Source organism: Monopterus albus, unplaced genomic scaffold (genome assembly GCF_001952655.1).
Source record: "Monopterus albus unplaced genomic scaffold, M_albus_1.0 scaffold9.1, whole genome shotgun sequence".
In the NCBI taxonomy this organism is placed as follows: domain Eukaryota; kingdom Metazoa; phylum Chordata; class Actinopteri; order Synbranchiformes; family Synbranchidae; genus Monopterus; species Monopterus albus.
Genome location: NW_018127889.1, coordinates 1,643,374 through 1,662,763, shown reverse-complemented (window position 1 = coordinate 1,662,763; position 19,390 = coordinate 1,643,374). Strand labels below are relative to the sequence as shown.

The following is a 19,390-nucleotide window of genomic DNA, read 5'->3' as shown; positions in this document are numbered from 1 at the left end:
GTCTGTTTAGCTCTTTCCAAATGATTTTAAATGCAGCCATTATAGAGTAAACTTTCTTCAATTCTTTGACCACTGAGGGACTGAAGTCTCTTTCACTAAATACAGTATACATATTCACTCAAAAACAACATGTGCACACTTTGCTTGTTAGTTTGTTTACATCTGCACCACTATAAAGTCAAAATTACCTTCAAAACTAACATTATACAGAGATAAATACACACAGACTACAACAGGCATTCACAGTTGTAATAAAAAATGCCAAGTCTTTAAGTGTGAGGCACATACTGTGGAGGTGACAGAGTTCCCACCAACGTCAGCTAGAACAGAATGTCTTGACAACCAAATGACTCATAAAAAAATGAAATAAAACGGAGGAGAAACAGTGAATGAGGCGAAGGTACACTTAGTGAGCCATTCGTTACTTATGAAAAGAAAGGACCTTTACACTGAAGCAACACACACCTCACAAAAACTTTGCTGCTATTTACAGATAGACACAAACACACAGTTTAAAATAGTAAAATAAAATCCAAAAGCCTCATGAAAACTCCAAAACACACAACTCGATAAAAGTTTGGCAAACTGAATCAAATCGTGAAAACTAAAAAAAAAAAATCAACAGCACATTCCTAAAAGTTAAAAACACATTTCCACCTAATTTGGGGGAAAAGAAGAAGAAACAAAAAACAGAAACTCTGTTGTCCAGCACGCTCTGTCTGTCTTGAAGTCCACATACCTTACAGAGTTTCTGGTAGCGCGGTGAGGAGATGGCCATCCTCTGGAGCCTGTGTAGGAAGACCACCACTTTCTGCAGGGAGGTTCGGACCATGGCCATCATCTTAAGACTGCTACAGGTCTGCAGCAGCCTGCTCCCGGTCCGCATGCTAGCACTGCCCTACCCCGCTCATATTGTTCTCCCTCTCCCTCTCCCTAGCCAGCTGCCCAGACCCCAGCCAAGCTGACGCGATGTACATACACACACACACACACAAAGAGAGAGAGAAGGAAAAAAAAATAAAAAATACACACTCGCAAGCGTACTCAGCTCAGCATGCCCCCACGTTTCATCACATATACACGCTCTACACACAGTGAGCACAGGCTCAGCTCTCTCGCTCTCTCTCTCCCTTTATGAACAGTCACTGTGCCACAGCTGTCAGCATGCACACATACACACAGCACACTCACATGACGATCCAGGAGAGCAGGACAAAACAAAACACTCACTTTCTCCTCCACGCGGACATTCACACCCCCGAACGCAGAGCCAGAAGAGAATCAAACAAATCACTTGTGATGGCACCCTGCAAAGTCAGAGGAGGGTGAGGAAGGAAAGGGAAATGAAGAAGATAAAGAAGAAAGAAGAAAATGGAGAGAAGAGTGGAAAGGGATGGCAAGCTAGGAGGAAAACGGGTGTGAAAGGCATGAGTTTCACAGGAGGAGAAAAGCTGGTCGGATGCGGCTCACTTTTTTTACTGGCACTGAGTCAGAGGGGATAAAGAGAGAAAGAGAGAGAGAGCAAGAGAAGGAGAGAGAGAGAACCAGTACTCCTTTTAGACAACAGAGAGAGAAGAAGAAATGCAGGAAAGAGACACATTAAAAGTAGCAATATAAAGGATGAAAAACATTGCCTCCACCGTGAAGGAAGAATGACATTATGCAAGGTAACCAACAGATCAATGAACGAGAGACAGAGACAAAGACAGAAAGCAAGAGAGAGACGGGGACAGAGCAAGAACACACACACACACACACACACAATAGAGTTACAAAGAGGGAGGAGTCGTTTCAGGCATCAAGGGTTCCTGGAAGTAAAAGTCCCATTTATTTTCTGCACTGGCAATGTTAGTGGTTGAGAGCTGGTGCACTTCCACAGTTTGGATGTGGACGAATGACGAGTATAAAATATGATTAACAAATACATGTTGCCTCATGCTGGCTGAGCCATCTCTGTGACAACTGAACAGACTTTATTCAGTGATGAATTCTGTGAAATGCACTAGAAATCTCTGGGACAAATCCAGTTAGTGGATCTCGAGTTACATTTTGTTTTCAAGGTGGGAAGGCGCTGATCATAAGCAGAGGATTTTTGTCATCTGGTATTATCCATGTGTCTCGCCTCACTTCTTGTCCTCTCTTTAATGTTGACCATCCCTACTAAATGCCCACAAAAATAATTAAATAAAAATGTTTTCATCAAAGTTGAAATATTGTAAATCGATGGCCTTAACATAGAACGACGTACATTAATCCTGGAAGTTTATGTTGAGAAATACTGACAATGTCAGAAAATAGGAATTTAGAGCAGAAAAGATTAACCGAGAAGAACCGAGGATCATAGTGGAAAACAGCAGATAAAGACTAGAAAAAAGAAAAGTAGAGCAGGAGGAGAGAAGGTAGGAGGGCAAGATAAAAGGCTTTTAAGCATCTTTTAATGGGAGCAGAAAACAGCCAGATCATTAGAGAATAAATCTGTTGGCACTGAAGAGATGACATTAAGAGACAAAAAGGTAGGAGAATAAAGGTCTGGTAAAAGCAGAGATAGGTAGACAATCAGCACAGATCATCATAAAACAGCCCCTCAGCTTCTGCAGAGCCACTGACCACAGTACTGCACACAGGTGGGCATTTTAAACCTACTCATATTCTCTATGACTCTCTGTTTGACTTTTATTTGAAGTACTGCTGAAAAACACTCTTTTTCTCCCAAATGCAAGAAAGTGAGGATAAAAAGCACCATATCACCCAAGAGCAGCACATTCATGGTTCCCCCATAAGGATGACTCACACATTTAAAATAAGCACAAACTGACACATATACACAAACGGTGCATTCTTGTAGGCTTATACAAGGTATGGAAGAAGAAATGAGCACAAATAGATTTTCTTTAAACCAACATCTAGCTTACCTAAGCAGCCAGCTTGAATAATAATCATTTACCAGCAGGCTCATGCACAAACAGGATACTCACACATGCAGTTATTGAGAGAGGAGATCAGAGGAGCTGCCTGAAGATCCCTGTTTAGTCAAGGTTTAACTGGCTACAGCGTCTTTCTACAGAGTATCGACTCTACTTCACAAGAAATTACAAGGGAGACTGAGGGTTTTGTTGGCCAAGTGTTAATGTCACTGACAGTAGCGGGCCACAACAAAGAAGCAGTAGCAGGCAGGCACCTGTATGCCTCCGTTGTTCACATTGCTAAAACACACACACCTACAATTCTAATGCCCACAGTCACACCTGTACATGACAAACGTGAAAAAGACGGTCTGATTGTACCCGTGCACTTCATGATTGCCATTATTGCTCCACGCGTGCATGTGTGTGATGTACCAGGTGAAATGACAGCATATGTACTATGGGACTGTCGAAAATTAGTCACAGTTTATGATACTATTCATACCAAAGTAATTATCCCTTTAATGTCTCGGGCTATACAGGGCCATTACACAAGATCTTATGGATTGAATTTCTATTAAATTAACAGCTCATAATATACTCAAAATAGAAAATGCAATATAAAGCTACATATACCATAATAAAAGATTTTATTCATTTTTCTCACATTAGCACCAAGACGCAGTACAACAGTAAAACACTTTAAGGAGGAAAGTTTTTAAAAAAGGTGGTGTTATAGCCCTTTGACAGATTTTTATAAATACTGAGTGTATTTTCAACTTATCTGACATTTCATTCACCCAAATTTGTTTAGAGTTCTGTAAATCCATCTCTACAAACAGCCCAGATTCCCCTCTGTCCTCTAGAAGGCTGAAGCCAAAAAAAAACTGTGATTAAAGTAACTCGACACTGGAAAGTGGCAGAGCATTCATCATTAGTAAAAAGAAATGGTCTGTCCCTGTTTCATTAACCACCTTTCAAGACTTGAGTGCCATCCATCAATCTCAACTCCAACGTAGACGGAAAGATGGAAAAAGAGAGGCTAAAAATAAAGATCCACCGATATGCTGTTGCACCTGCATTTGAGATATTAGCCTTTGACCGATACTTAAATTAAAGTTCAAGTTACATTTACCTCATTTATCACACATTTGATCTTTGAGATGACTTTGACAAACCTTTTAGAAATAAATCCAAAAGTATGTATCCTTTAAAATGGCTTATAATGATGGATTATAAGTTACAACAACGTTGTTACAGTGCAAAATCACTGTGGCAGTGCTACAAAAGTCTCTCAGGCTTATATCCACAACAAGGTAATTAATCCTACGTGTGATCACTGAGGCCGTTCATGAGGTGATTCATCATCATTTTTCTCTACGACCTTAAATATGTGGACGCAAATGGGAGTGATAGCACTGTGGCATTCAAGCCAATAAAACCAGGATGGTTACTATTTGACTGAAGGTATTGCAGTATCTTCTCAGGGACAAGGCTAAAAGCAACAAGAAGCTTAGAAGCACACCCAGATAACAAATCATTGTACAATGGAGACAGGGTCAACATGTGTGAAACAGATCTTTCAATTTAAGCAGGGTGTAAATAAAAGAGAATAAGTAGATTATAGCCTGTTTTATCAGTTGAAAGGGTAAAGTGACATGACTGTGGGATTACACCGTTACATAAAACATAAGATGATGTGTGTCAACAGATCCCTGAGAGAAGGCCAGGGTAAATGACAAGATAGTGAGAGGAAGTGCAAATACACATATACGCACGCTTGCATTCAGATTTCTAAGCGGCATAGGACAAGAGGATCAATGATCTGCACTCAAAGTATACAACCACTCATACACCCTCTGTACCTTTAACCAGCAGCACCCACACACACCCTAACCTCAGTTCTGTTGAAGGATGTGTTAATGAAGGATGATACTGAGATAATAGGCTGGCACCTGTGAGCAGATTCCACACACACACACTCACAGTTCATCAATCAACCCTGCAGCCCTACCTCCAGTTGTCGCTGCAGCTCCTTCACGTGAGCAGAGTCCTGCGACAGGTCTTCCCTCTGTGAGGCATCAGCCAGAACGTTGACTGTAGTCTCAGCCTCCTGAAGCCATTTGAGGAAGGACTCCAGCTCCCTGAGAGACATCTGCAGGCCCTTCAGTTCACTGTCCAGCTGGGTGTGACGATCATTCGCCCTGCCAATCAACATCGATACATCAAATACATGATGTAAGATTTATGTTTAGCTGTCAGCACATGATGCAATATCAGCTCCTCAAATGATATGTACAGTATATCATCTGTGTTTTATAAGTGAACAGGACAGTTCGCATGCACCTATTGCTGATGCTGTTCCAGGTAGCACTGTGTTTATCTGCGACCTCCTTGATCCTCCTGGTGTCATCTGTAGAATACTCCCGCAGAAGATGACTGGACAGCTCATTGAAGGCCACAACAGCAGCTTGGCCTCGGCCCAGGTCTTGGAGGAAAGCCTGTGAAACGAACACCACGATGGCATTAGGATCACCATGACCCTAATAATGTGACTCAAATAGGAGTCACAGTGAAGGCGCCTGTTGGCATCGCTGCAGATATTAATTTGCCTGCACTGTTTTCTGTATATTGTTGTGGCTTGGTATCTGCTCTGAGTAAGACAAATTGCTGCGCAGGGATATTAATGGCTTATTCTCAAAACTTATTTGAAACTTTAGGCATTAAAAATACAAAGAAATTAGTTTCTACTGTTCAGCCATCTGACATTGTTAAACCTTTACTTAATCAAGCAGGTTAAATAAGACCCAACTCTTATTTTTAAAGCCAGATTACTGTTCCAAATTTAGCATTAGCAAATAAGTAATCCATATATGACACAAAAGGTTCACTCCACCTTGTTAAACGGACAATTACTCATCATTACAAGACCACACAAACCAGGAGCTGAGAGCTGTGCATCTAACATGCTGGATTCTGTTAAACTCAGTTGCCCTCTAGTGCTTTGCTACTGTAATGCATCAGACACACTCAGGGGGCAGAATCTGTTTTCAAAAACTCTCAGCCAGGCCATCGATGACATGAATCTATGAAGGTTATATGTTATTTTGTTTTATGCTCATTCTGTGCTAATATTTATTTTTTTTATTCTGCCCTTACTGTTTGGAACCACAGGAAACCTGCTGTAAAATGATTCTTGAACTGAAACAGGCCTACAACTGGTAATGCTTTTTATTGCAATGCTGTTTTTGCTGCTAGAAAATAAAGAAAGACAGACACACACACACACAGACAGACAGAAAGAAAGGTTCAAAGTGATAATGTAGAAAGATGCACTGTCCAGACTTATACTACTGCATAAATTAAAGGCCTTCCCTCAGCAGGGACAGACATGACACGCCTTGAGGATACAAGGAGGACGTTTAGCAGTGAAACTTTTCCCTAACCTTGCTGTCAGCAAGCTGTTTAGTCAGGGGATCTCTGGACTGCTGAAGAAGGCTGTGGAAATGTCCTTCACTGTGCCCAATAAAGGCCTTCACCTCCTTCCGCTGCTCCTCCCACTGGTTGCTGTGGCCAATCATGTCATCCAGCTGCTGGAGCCGTGTCTCAACACCATGCTGGGTACTGTCCCACTGACTGCATACCTTCTCCACTAGAGACAGAGACAGATACGTAGGCAGCAGGACAGGAACAAAATTGATAAGCCGCTGCTACAAGAATAAATACAAATGCTGTTACATAAAACACCACCAATCCTGGGAGTACTTCTAAAAAACATCCTCACTGATGCCTTTGGAGCAGCTAGTGTGTTTGTTTTGTTTTTTTTTACATAACGGCATCTTTGTTCAGTGGCTGTTAATTCTTTCAAATTCTCTCTGCTCTGTACATACATTTCTCCGTAATGGATGTGCGAACGTCCAGATTGGAGGTCTTGTTTTTAATGTTCTGTGCCAGGGTGAAAATGTCCTCTAACTGGGTGTGGCGCTGCTCCAAGTCACTCTTTGTCACCTGCCAGTGTGGGGAACATGTAAAAGTACATACAAACATATTCATAATAAGCGTGGAGTACATAGAATAATATTCCATTGAAAAATTGCTAATCGCACAAAAACCCCACGATTTCCCTCCCTTCCTCCTCTCCTGTCTCGGCTTCTCACCTGAAGACGTCCCATAGTGGCTCTGATCTCCTCTGTGTCCCCCACTGTGACAATATTAGACTTGAGCATCTGCATGATGAGAAGAAGCCAGTCTGCCAGTTCGGTGGCTGTCTCATTGAGGTCGGTGGGGGCCACGGCGTCTGGCGTGTGTGGGGTTTGGTGACGGGGGTCCTCGCTTGCCAGGCTCGCCATCTGTACGGCTGAGGGGACCGCAGACACTGAAGCGGGGGCAAAAAAAGGCAGGGGACTCAAGGCGAGTAATGTTGACATATATTGCTTCTTTAAAAGGAAATGATGCAATGAACATTAAAGAGGGAGCGAGGAGGTGTTGTCAGACGGCTCTCTGAGGACAGGGGGGGATCACACTCAATCATGATGAATGAGGCATCCGGGCTCACCTCAGTGTAACACAACCAAGACTTTTCCCCCTGCCTTTTATTGATTATTTCATCACACATCTTCATGCTCCAAATCAAGGTGAGCTGATAAGGAATTTTGACTTTACACCTGAGTACTTATTACCTCTGACTGAAGCACATGTTTTTTTTTTGTTGCCTGTCATATCCTGTCAATGATCATTAAGTCTCAAATATGTCACTGTCTCCCTCTCATTAAAGGTTTAACACTCCACAGTACAGTGCTGAGCCTTTTCATCTTTATGTCCCTTATGTATTATAGAGATGGAGCTGGTGATACATAAATCAGAGAAATTGTAAATTTAAATTAAGCGCGTTCCTAGACATCATTACCAAGCTGCTGGTGCTGGACGACATGCTGGTGCAGTGTCCATGGGGAGACAAGTGGCTGGAGAGACTCCCTTAGTCGGCCATCCAGGGCTTTCCAATCTGCTGCGAGCTGCTCTACCTTACTCTACACAAAGGGACACACATAATTAATAATTAAGTATAGAATACTGGCAACAGAAAGTAACAGGATTTTAATCAAACAGTCAATTAAAGTTTTATAAATTATAGGAAACAGAATTACCCAAAGTGGACTAGTGGTGCAGTGTAATTACATACTACAGTACAACTAGCAGTGGCTCTTTACCAAACCACTAAACTATGGATTCTGGGACCTTTTCTTGAGGCAACAGCTGCTGTCGTCTCTGTAGCTCTATAGAATGAGCCAACAGTTCCTCCAAGTCCTTCTTCCTGTCCATCATGGAGGTCTCCAGAGCCTAAGATGATTAGGAATTCATTTTTAATACAGCGTTTGTGTGTGTGAGACAACTGGACTTTTCCCATATAGGCGATTATACAGACTATCTACCTGTGCTTGGCCAGGATTCAGGCCTCTCGTCATAATTGTCTGGTGTGTGACGACAACCCAGTCAGTGAGTCTGTTCATCCTGTCCTGGAAATGTGCATGACTCTGCAGGTTGGCCTCCACCTCCCCCACCTTGTCCAACAGCTCATGAGTCACCTGCAGGACAAACAGGGAGGAGTAAAGGAAGTAGGGAGGAAGATAAAGACCGGAGACGGATACAGCAAATTAGGATGAAGGCTAAGGAGTATGGAGGACATAACACTGCTACCTCATGTTTGACACAAGAGGCCACCTCTGAATAAATAATAAGCCAAAAAAATGTTTCAAAAAACTGGAATATGGGCACATACAGTAGTGGTGGGATAAAAATCTTAACCTTGCTCCATTTGTGGTTGATGGCCCTCTGTTTGGAAATGTGCTCCTCTGTGATCTCAGGACTCAAACTGGGACTGGCCAGGATATGAGGAGCATGCTTGTTCAACCAACCCAGACGTTCATTCTGTGCGTCCATTTCCTCAGTAAGGGCCTGCCAGGAAAGATGCACTGACCTTTAATTTCACTCAATCTGATTTACTGACAAAATAAATGAGAGAAAAGATTACAGTGAAAGCAAGACGTAAAGCTGTGCAGTTCAACAGTGGAATGGCTGTTCCACGTAGCCACATACTAACCCTTGACTGTACTTCTCGCAACGTGTCTCCACAGTGGAAAAGTCTAGTGGAGATTGTTGTCAAAAAAAGACTATTTCACTGCACATTTTTTTCAAAATAAGAGATGTGAGAGTTCGGTTCTTCCTGTGTATGTTTCCTGGGTTTGATAAGTTTTACATGACTGAAATACAGAGAGAAACTTGAGTATACAGGGAAGCAAATGAAAAGTAAGACCAAGAAAGTCAAAGTTGACCATAAAAATAGCAGCTCTGGAACAGGAAGAGAAATCTATGTGTTGCCATGATTCACAATTAGCATTTTTTCGGTGTTGTTGTACCTTGAGTTCCTTGAGGTTTTTGTCAGTGGCGGTAACAGGAAAGGAGCTGACAGCATTTTCTGCCTGCTCCAGCCATACAGCCAGCTTCTCGCGTCTCCGCACCAGGTTTGACAGGGCTGGGTCTCCTCCAGCAAGCCTGGAGACACACACACATACATTACAGATAAGGATCTCAATTTCCTGGAAGGCCTAATCCTAAAATTTACATTTAAATTACTGTCATAGACTGATTGAGCACACTGATAATGTTAACCTGTCAAACACAGAAAAACAAAGTATAACCAAGATGTTATATAATCAAGACACAGAATGAAACATTTTCCACAATTCTTGGCATAAGATTCCAAATTTGACTATATCACCTTAATGTTTTCAGTATACAGCCTCATTTACATGCACCCTGTGTGTCTCTGTGGATTCACTACCTGTGCCGTCTGTCCAGGACGTGGCGGCTGACAGCTCTCCAACGCTGACCCAGAATGTGTAACTTTTCTTCAAGCAAGGGCCCATCAGGAGATGTCAGCTGCCCGATTATGTGCTCTCCAGAGCGGGTCAGGACAGCTAGGACAGGCTGGTGACTGGCAAGGCCTTCCTCCAGCTCCTGAAGTGAAAGAAAGTATGATGAACAGACAAAGAGAAAAACAAACAAAAAGCTTAAACCTTGGATCAATCAAACAGCATAAACTGATTCATTCAAAGCCAAATCCATCTCTCCAGGCAAGTCTCTGACTGACACATAGGCATAATTTCAGGCAAATCAAGATTTAAGCTGCCAAAACAATTTAAGCTTGTCAAAACAGACACGTAAAGTAGAGTGAGTGATCGCTAAGTCCACTAAAGGGTAAGTTTGGTAACTGATCTCTCAATTCTAAGAATAGGATGATCAGATTTTTTTTTTCTCTATACCATCTGACGAATAATATGGTGTGCACAATTTGATTCAGTCATAAAAAAAAAAAAACAATGTATAACTAGCTGCAGGGTGCTTGTACTTTAGTCCCCCTTTTCTAGCACTAGACAAAGTGATACATTTTTGTATCACGATATATTGAATTTCAATGTATTGTCCCCTCCCTAATCAATATCCATCCACTTGATCCCTCGTCTCATCCTCACCAACTGTAAAAATATGTAAAAAAAGCTACACAGACAGGCTCTGCTAATCACACTGACAGAAGGTGTAACGCTACCGGTGCTGTCAGCATAATGCTGCGGTTTCAGAGAACTGCTGCAGTAATCAAACCAAACTAAATTTGAGCTGCCTTCTCGTCTCAGTTCACTTCTCTGCATTTTTTTGCTCTGCATAATGAACCGTTAGATGTGCAGTGTGTTTATTTATTAGGTACAGTATAGAATCCTTTTTTTCCCTTTGGGAAACCATTATTTTCTATCTAACACTTCCAACCACCTAGCTACTTACATCTCAAACATATTTCTACAACATCCAACTATACCATATGTAATACTGCGAGTCTGTATTAGAATAGCTGTCCTGAGAAATGCTGTATGTCAGGAGTACTTTCTATACATGTACATGTAGCTGAATGTATGTGTAAAAATCAAGTGAAACATACCAGTATGTGTTAATGTGTCATTCACACATCTGAACACCACCACTGACCTCTTGGTGTTGTCGTGCAGAGTCCAAGTTCAGCTGGCCATCAGGGCCAATGCTCTCAGACAGCAGTGCCTCTGTGTCAGTCAGCCACTGGCTCAGGTCATTCATGTCACAGTGGAACTGCCTCCACTCCTCTATGGCACGGTCAAAGCTCCTGCACAAGATACACACACGTCATGCCCTTGTTAATGATAGTTTACAAAACTAAGGAATGCTTGAAACATCAATTCAAAGAAGGGGGAGGACTGATACAGGAGCATGTTATCAGCCTTTTCCAAATTCAATATGACCATTTTAGGACTGATACAGGAGCATGTTATCAGCTTTTTCCAAATTCAATATTTGACCATTTCGTTAAAAATTGAAAAGAAAAAAGAAAATAAGATTGATGCAGACCTGTTTGATCTATTTGTGCAAAAGTCACCATTAGCTTTGCTGTTTTAGCAAGGTTGCAATGATAATTTATATTTATTTCTCAGTCTGTTTATTAAGAAAATACATAAAAAATGTACACAATATTAAAAAACACAAACATTTCAGAACAAAGTGGCTTCTAGTGTCCAACATCAGTATTTAGTGTGACCTCCTTTTGCACTTAGCACAGCTTGAATTGTTTTGGGAAAATGTCTGGAAACCCTCCACCGTGTTTCACTGAAGGCTGCGAGCACTCATTCCTGCACTTCTCTCCATCTCTTCTTCTCCTCATAGACTGGCAGCAACCGGACCCAAACATGTCAAACTTCGACTCATCACTCCATAAGACTTTTCCACTGATCTTTACTCCTGTCTTTGTGAGGTTTTGCACATCTCAGCCTTTTCTCCCTGTCCCGCGTCTGAAAAGGAGGTTTCTCAGCTGCTGTCCCGGCACAAAGGCAGCTCTTGATCAGACTTCTTTGGACTGTGGCAGGACCAACTTGGCATTCTGATGAAGCTGCCAGATGCTGAGCCAGATCCTTGCTGGATTTCTTCCAAAGAAGAAACTCTGAAAAATGTTGGCAGTTTTCTTGGTCTTCCACTCCTGTTTTTGTCCCTGACCTCTCCAGGTTCTTCATATTGTTTAGAACAGCTTGAATATTACATCTGGAGTATCCAGTTTGTTTGCCAATTTATCATATCCTAAGATAGTTTAAACAACAAATCTAATGGAGGCCAAAGACTTTTGCATAGTACTGTTTGTCATTGTTGGAAGTATGTCAAATGTACAGTAACATGATTTGTATTGTTGGAGCATTTTCCTCACTTTGTTGCTCTGTTTAACCTGAGCCAGCTTGATAAAATTGGGTGACAAATGAAGGTTTTCTGGTCTCCGGGGATAAAACCGTGGTCATCAACTGGGAAATTTAATGAATTCTGATAAGGAAAAATGGAAGAGTTGACCTCTATTAAACACTAAAAATGTCATAACCATCAGGAAGTCCTGACAACACTGGAAGGTTCACAGAAACACAATTGAATAAATCAACAAAGAGGCTGATTACTTAAAATGGCTATTACAAAAAACAGCTCTTTATCGCATTTATGGTCTGCATGAGGGCTATCTCCTCTTACAGCACAGTTTGGTGCAGAACAAATCTTATCAGAGAGACAAGGTGAGGAAATGAATTTTGGATGAGCAATTTTACAAAATATACTCCACTCTGTTTTTTATTGATGTCCTGAGGTTATTGTGATTACAGACGGAGAGCTTTAGCGTTTGTGGAACCTTTTGTGTGCAACCTTCAAAATTAGTTTACCAGTTTTTTTTTAGCATGTGCATAAACTGCAGTCAGCAAATGATGACTGTTTATGCCCAAGGAATTCTGCTGATGGAAGTCAATGTCACCCAATGTCTGTGTAAGAGTGAGTGAGTGAACAGACAAGAAACTATGCCCAAGGAATTGCTCTCATAGTAATCAAGGTCAGTGTGTGTGTGTTTAGGTGTGTCTGTGTATGAGAACTGGATTTTGTGCCATGGTCTGTCTATCTGTTCCTGTTGTCTCTTGACAAGTACACAGCTGATGTTTAATGTCCCTGCAGCATCGACCAAATATCCTGACACACACATTCATATCTGAAAACAGCAGCTTCACTTCTCTTCCCTGCTGCAACAGTTTCTGTGCAAGACTTATTCAAGTTCAATTCAACACATTCGTTTTGTCTAATGAGGGTAAGTACTAAATGTAAGTAATATAAGTTCGTACACACACCCCTTGCGTTGGTTGTACATTCGGTTGAGGCGGTCCCACTTGGCATTGAGCTGCGTGAGCGCATCTCCAACCTGTGCCACTTCTGCAGGTGAGGCATCCCGAATGGCATCAGGCTGGCGCTCATGGATCCCTGTAATCTGCTCGCCAAGACACTCCAGGCTGTCTTTAATGTTCTGTAAAAACACAAATGAACATTAAATAAAAATGGACAGCAAAACAATTGAGGGAGAAAGCTTGATATTCAAACAGTCGCTAAAACTGCAATACTTTAACTATAATTCTGGCAGCTGATAAAAGAAACACTTGAGATCAATTTTAACTCCAGATTTAAACCCTACAAAAATGTTTCTTCACTTTTCTGTTTTTTATAACAGCTATACAAATGCAAATACAATCAAATATCACAAATTTTTTGTGACGTGTTTACAATTTTGGATACAATAGGTGGGTAAACAAGTGACGACGCACCCTCAGTGTGTCCTCCTGGGTGGAGAAGTCTTCATAGAGCCCCCTGCTGAGCTCAGAGGAGTTCAGAAGCAATTCATTATCAGCCATGGCCAGAAGCAATTTACTGATGTCCAACAGGTAGTCAGAAGGACTCAGTGAAGAAACACTGCTATGCTGCACCACAGATACCTCCCTCATCTGTTCTGGGAAGATGTGAGAAGATGACGACTCCACAGACGCCCCTACTTGCCTGATTCGTAGCACCCTCAGTTCCTAAAGCAGGCAGACCCATAAACACAAGTTAGCCTGGCTGCATCAGTGCAGAGAGAGAGACACATTTTCCTTGGCAAGAAAACATTCCAATGTGAATGGGGCTTAACAGAGAAAACATATTTTTATACGCTTCTCACCCTGTGAGCAGAATATTGGCTTTGCAGCCGGAGCAGCAGAAGTCTCAACTCCTCCCTCTGGCCCTCATCTGAAGTTTGCTGGAACAGCTCTTCTCCTCTTCTCAGTAGGTCTTCAACACTGGCTTTCTCCTCATCCATCTGGTACAGAGAGACAAAGGTCAAATGATGAGTTCAAGAGCCTGCAATTCAAAATTATTTGGAGAAAGTTTTTTTTCCCACTAACAGCAGTCTTCAGTACATCCTCTCTCTTTCTCCATTCTTCTCAAATGCCATTAAATAGGAACTACTTACACATCAGAAAGTAACATTAGCTGCAAGTTGCTCCTTTGCTAAACAAGCAACAACTTACTCAAAGTAGAAATGCTGCTTACACTTCTCAGGAAAATACAGTTTAAAATACACGAAGAGCTTCCTCACTGGTACACTGACCTTGCTTTGGATTGGTCAGATTTTTTTTTCAGCTGTTTGTTCAGCGCCATAAACCTTGATAACAAAGAGTCAGTTCCAGATTTGTTAGAGGTCTTGACATGCCCAATCAAAGCTTGTCTTATCAGGTGCCAGCTTTATATAGCCTGCAGCCCAACATATTCTTCATAAAAGAATCTCATAAAACTTCAGGATTAGAGACAGAGAAAGAGAATAAAAGGCAACCTAGGGCAATTTTCTGTCTGTGCTTTCAAATTCCTTTGGAAATTGCTAGAGATGGCAAACATTAATAGAAACTTTTGACCACATTGCCTGTTGCTTCCCCAACAATACTACCGTATTTAGAGCTCCAACTTGCATACCTTATCATCATCCAGGACACTGACTGGGTCCTTTTGCTGCTGCAGAGCCCTCAGTGTGTCCTGGAGTTGTGTCTGAAGATCCGTCACCTCACTTGGGACCAGAGCCTCAGCATCACCAGTCTGACGCTGTGCTGGGATCTCCTGGCTGTGAATGATCTGATGATCAAAAACAAAAACACACCTCAGGTAACTCCATTAGAGCCAGCAAGATACAGTAAATATAATTATCTGACTGCATGCTCAAAGAGAATGTTCAGCTGCATAGAGTGTGGGATGCTACACTGACTCCACACTGAGCATTGCTGTGTTTTTCTATAAAAACTATTGGAGGCTATTTCAGGCAGCGCAGTCAATATAAGCTTTTAATATGACAGTTAACCTTCTTGGAATTAATTACACTGAGCTTTTTATTGGTAAGTATGAAGAAGAAGACGAAGAAGAACCTCTGTCTGTTTGTATGTTGCTAATGTTAATTTGCAAACAATTTGTGCTTTTGTACCTTAGCAGTTTTGATTGCCTGGGAGACTTTGTCAAAGTTGCTGGTGAGCTCAGATAGTTTGGGTTCCATCACGTCTCGGCAAGCGGGCCCCCTGCTGGTCATGAGGATGGTAGCCTGGTCCCTTACGTTGTCAACACGCAGGCTGATGTCTTCCAGCTCCTCCAACATGCTCTGAGGGCAGACCACAGAGTAGACGGTCATCTAGTTATCAGTCATTACCTAAGGCTGGATGGCACTGTAGTGTTGAAATACTAGACAGCTCAGCACTGCATGTCAAGGCTAGGAGGCCAGGGACCAGCTGATATTTAGTGGAGACCTCCAGTTGTCATGGTGAGAGACAGGGATGCATTAAGAATGTAATAACTGCTAGATAAATTATTTGACACTGGCATAAAAGGGTCAGCTTCACCTCTTTCCTAATTTTCCTATTCACTGAGCTTCTTTCCCATGCTCCAACAAACCTCTCTCCTGTCCCTACCCTGACTATCTCTCCCTATTTTTCCCCCATTTGGAGGCGCATGATGAAGATGCAGCAGGCGACAATCCAAAATGGTACATTTAGAAATGACTGCTCATTACTTTGCTGATCCATTTGTGTGGAAATGCATTGAAATCTCTGTGTTCCAAAAGGCAACAGAAAGGGCATTTAGTGATGGATTGTAGGAGAGTGCATTTCCCCACCAGTGGCAGTGATTTCCATAAAGTAATTCTAACCTACCATTAGATACTTTAAGGATTATCGTGGTATAAGCTCTGCCAGCTCTTACCTATTTTTTCAGACTTTACAGTCAGTTAAAGATGGGATTTATTAAAAAGTTTAATAGCAGGCAAAAACACAAACTAGTAACCTCACAATTTAATTGTCCTTTATGTAATGTGTGCACTGTATCCACACTTCAGGGCCATTCTCCCTTTATTTTCCAGGTGGATCTGGGTCTGGTAGAGCCAGGTGCTGATATGAGCCAAGTTCTCATCTAAAATTTCCACCTCATTCTGGTGACTCTATACAGAAACAAAGAAAAACAAAGGCTCTGTTTTGATTAGGACATAAAGGATTTTTATTGCAGGTTTAAGGTCCTCCTGTGTTTTCCTATTTTCTACTTACTTAAAATAAAGGCATTTGATTGATTCTTAGAGTAGTCTGCAACCTCTACATAAGTTGCTGCAGAGCATAATTACAAGAAAAATATTTCTCAGTTTCTTTGTTCAAAACTTTTTTTGTTGCAAAGGTGATTTCCATGTCTTGGTTTCGTTCTTGAGTTTAAGTTTATTTTCTGCCTCACTACTGCAATCACTTAACCTACAGTGCACAGCATAATGAGCAAATGTTTTATATGGGGTGTAAATCTTTCAAAGAAATAATCTTGTAATGCCATTTTTTTTAATCTTTCCAAGGACAGGAAAACAACTTTCACATAATATGAACTCTATCATTTTAAAACTCACCATATGTACTTACATTTTTTTCCAGCACACTTGCTGTGCATGTATTATAAATGCAGGAATACTTGATATTATTCAGAAAAATAGCATGCTAAAAGGCACAGCTAAGACAAAAATACATTTACTCACTCAAGAATAGCTTTGGCCACTTGGAAACGGTGCCTATAAATCTTACAGCAGGTGAGAGAATCTACATATTCAAAGAACATAAAATAAAGAACACAGTGACTCTTTACTGGCTGAGCCTTACTGTGTAAAATATTTGCTCTCACCAGCACAGCACTAAGCCAGTCCTCAGTCAAGGTGCGAACGCGTCCCCATGCCTCATTGAGGCCACAGAGCTTGTCTTCTAGCTGAGCCTCACTGCCCTCCACCAGAGTCTGTAGCCCAGCGCTGGTCTCCGTCAGGCCCGACAGGTCCACCTTACGACGCTCCGACTCCTTCAGCAGGCCCTGGTGGCGGGAGACACGCACACACAAATCAGGCATAAAACAAATTCATGTGATGACCTCCATGTCTCAGTAATTTTATTGTCATACCAGCTAGCTCTAGTACCCAGCTAGCTGTGGTACCCTCAAAAACAAGGCATGCATTTAATGTAATATAAACCAAAAAGACAGTCTGACCTGAAGCCAGAATAAACATAAATATGCTAAACTGCATTTATGTTAAACCTTTCAAAATAAGATACAACTTTAAAAACATAACGAACAAAAAAGTGCATTTGAAAAGATATGCCAGTTTTATGCAGTGCCACTGATGACTTGGTGCAAACTCGCAACTCATTTAAAATTCTCTCCATTAACTTTACAGAAGTTTTATACTTTTGCTGCATCTTTTGAGCAAAGGGGTAAAAAAAAAATGCTGCTTAAGTGTGTGGGGTCATATAAAAATTTCATTACTTTGCACTGAATTGGTGTCAGGGAGAAAGGTGTGATTTATAAAAACACCCATTAACATTCTGCACACTTTTTCCATTGTAAGGGTGAATGTGGATTAAATCACAACTTTTTAATGCTGAGGAATCCTCAGTTGCCCTCTCTTCATAGGGCTAATACAGTAAATCACCAGTACCAGAAAGACAGAGGCTGTGTTCATCAAACAGTCCTTCTGCTCCATCTGCTGGACTGAGACAGCAGCACTAATTTGCTCTTGCTCAACAGAATTTATGAAAGGTTCTGGACAGCTACTCACATTAGCCCATGCAATTTCAGCATCAATGTCAGCTGGCATGTCTCCACAGCGGTTCTTCTGCTGGAGCTGGGCCTCGTTTGCAGTCAGCCACTCCTGCAGGGCAGTACTATCCTTCTGGAACTTCTGAGAAAGAGACAAGGCTTTTTCCAGGTCCTGCTTGCCTTCTGTTACCTAAAGAGAATGAAAGCAATGGCGTTTCAAACTGGTTTCAGAGATACTGAATATTACTTATAATCCAAGATGAGCTGTGTTGTGTAGAACATGGAGATCTCATCAGCTGTAATAATTCCTCAGAATTACTTACCTGTGCCCCCAAGTCATTATAGAGCAATTTGAGAGCTGTAAGCTGCTCATCCATGGCCTTGGGGTTCTCCGTCTGCTGTTTCTGCACAATCTGACGGCCCGTTTTTATCACTGTCTCCACCTCCAGCTTCACCTCACTCAGCAACTTGTATAATTTCTATATAATGCAAAGAAGGGAAATGGGTAGTGAGTGAGAAAGCAGAAATCTTTGTTTATATATTCTATATTTACTTTAAACATATAACAGAAAGAGTGATAAGAAAGCTCTTACCATGCATCCAGTGAGGTGGGACTGGATTTTTTCAGGCTCCACATCCCTGACATCCAGAATGTGCAACTCAGCCTTGGCTCCGTCCAGGACCCTCTTACAGTCCAACATGCGCTGCTCAAAGTTAGCAGGCTTCTGGAACAGCTGGTACTTTGTGGAGATCTCCCTCAGCTTCCTCTGCAGTGACCAGTGGGAGAAGTTAAGAATTTATACATCACAACACACTACTTCACTCACTGTGGTGACATTATTATCTATTTATACTGTATGTTAAAAACAATGCTTAAAAATATGAAAATGAGAAGCTTTTAATACAACTTAAGCTTTAAAAACTTTTAAATAAAGGCTTATGTAAATATGACAACAACTCTGACATTATCAGTCAGTAAAATTAGTCTGACACTTCATATTTATGCATATAAAAAAAAAGTATGACCCTTGCTTTATTAAAGCCATATGATCATGTAAGTGGCGGAAGCAGAAACCTGCCTGACATCAGTCAACAGTTGCTGATGTTTTCCAGTAGGAGTCGGTGTTACCTGTAGCTGGTCCAGCATGGTCCCACCACGGGCAGCCTTGCCATCAGCAGTGGCTGGAGGCAGGTTGGCCACGTTCCTCCTCCTCATCTCCTCCACCGTTACCTCATGGGCTGCAATCTCTGCCCCGATGGTCTGAAGGAAAGGTGGCAATGAACATCACGAGTGTGACATGCATATCCTACTACATGTGTATTGATGCATTGATTAGGTTAAGAACAAGTGTAATTTTTAGGGTGTGCTTCAGAGTAATGACTGCTGCTATATATTATTTGGGCTTATAGCAAGGGGGTGACACACACTATGCAGGAAGCTCCCTCCATTCCCAAATGTTACATCTTGTGTGGATCAATTTTCTGTGTGTCAGTGTGTGTGGTGTGTT

At 41.6% G+C, this 19,390-nt stretch overlaps 1 protein-coding gene across 5 annotated transcripts in view; it reads right to left on the bottom strand.

Annotated features, from left to right (window-relative positions):
* Positions 1 to 19,390, bottom strand: part of utrn (utrophin) — a 160,206-nt gene that overhangs the window by 100,169 nt on the left and 40,647 nt on the right. For 2 of the 5 annotated variants that reach the window (XM_020589218.1, XM_020589213.1), the window contains exons 1-17: positions 15,265 to 15,431; positions 14,766 to 14,921; positions 13,978 to 14,115; positions 13,589 to 13,840; positions 13,121 to 13,293; positions 10,938 to 11,088; positions 9,742 to 9,917; positions 9,317 to 9,452; positions 8,706 to 8,855; positions 8,333 to 8,485; positions 8,139 to 8,240; positions 7,810 to 7,930; positions 7,061 to 7,278; positions 6,794 to 6,911; positions 6,350 to 6,555; positions 5,250 to 5,404; positions 4,918 to 5,107 (exon numbers count right to left, since the gene is read on the bottom strand). In XM_020589218.1, the coding sequence (XP_020444874.1) occupies positions 4,918 to 5,107; positions 5,250 to 5,404; positions 6,350 to 6,555; positions 6,794 to 6,911; positions 7,061 to 7,278; positions 7,810 to 7,930; positions 8,139 to 8,240; positions 8,333 to 8,485; positions 8,706 to 8,855; positions 9,317 to 9,452; positions 9,742 to 9,917; positions 10,938 to 11,088; positions 13,121 to 13,293; positions 13,589 to 13,840; positions 13,978 to 14,115; positions 14,766 to 14,921; positions 15,265 to 15,366 (2,697 nt within the window). In that variant the 5' untranslated portion in view covers positions 15,367 to 15,431. Of the gene's footprint in view, positions 1 to 739; positions 1,171 to 1,230; positions 1,503 to 4,917; positions 5,108 to 5,249; positions 5,405 to 6,349; positions 6,556 to 6,793; positions 6,912 to 7,060; positions 7,279 to 7,809; positions 7,931 to 8,138; positions 8,241 to 8,332; positions 8,486 to 8,705; positions 8,856 to 9,316; positions 9,453 to 9,741; positions 9,918 to 10,937; positions 11,089 to 13,120; positions 13,294 to 13,588; positions 13,841 to 13,977; positions 14,116 to 14,765; positions 14,922 to 15,264; positions 15,436 to 15,742; positions 15,754 to 16,148; positions 16,267 to 16,979; positions 17,160 to 17,901; positions 18,073 to 18,205; positions 18,362 to 18,475; positions 18,650 to 19,011; positions 19,144 to 19,390 lie in introns of those variants that run through there. The other 3 variants (XM_020589235.1, XM_020589228.1, XM_020589224.1) reach the window with 3 other exon arrangements.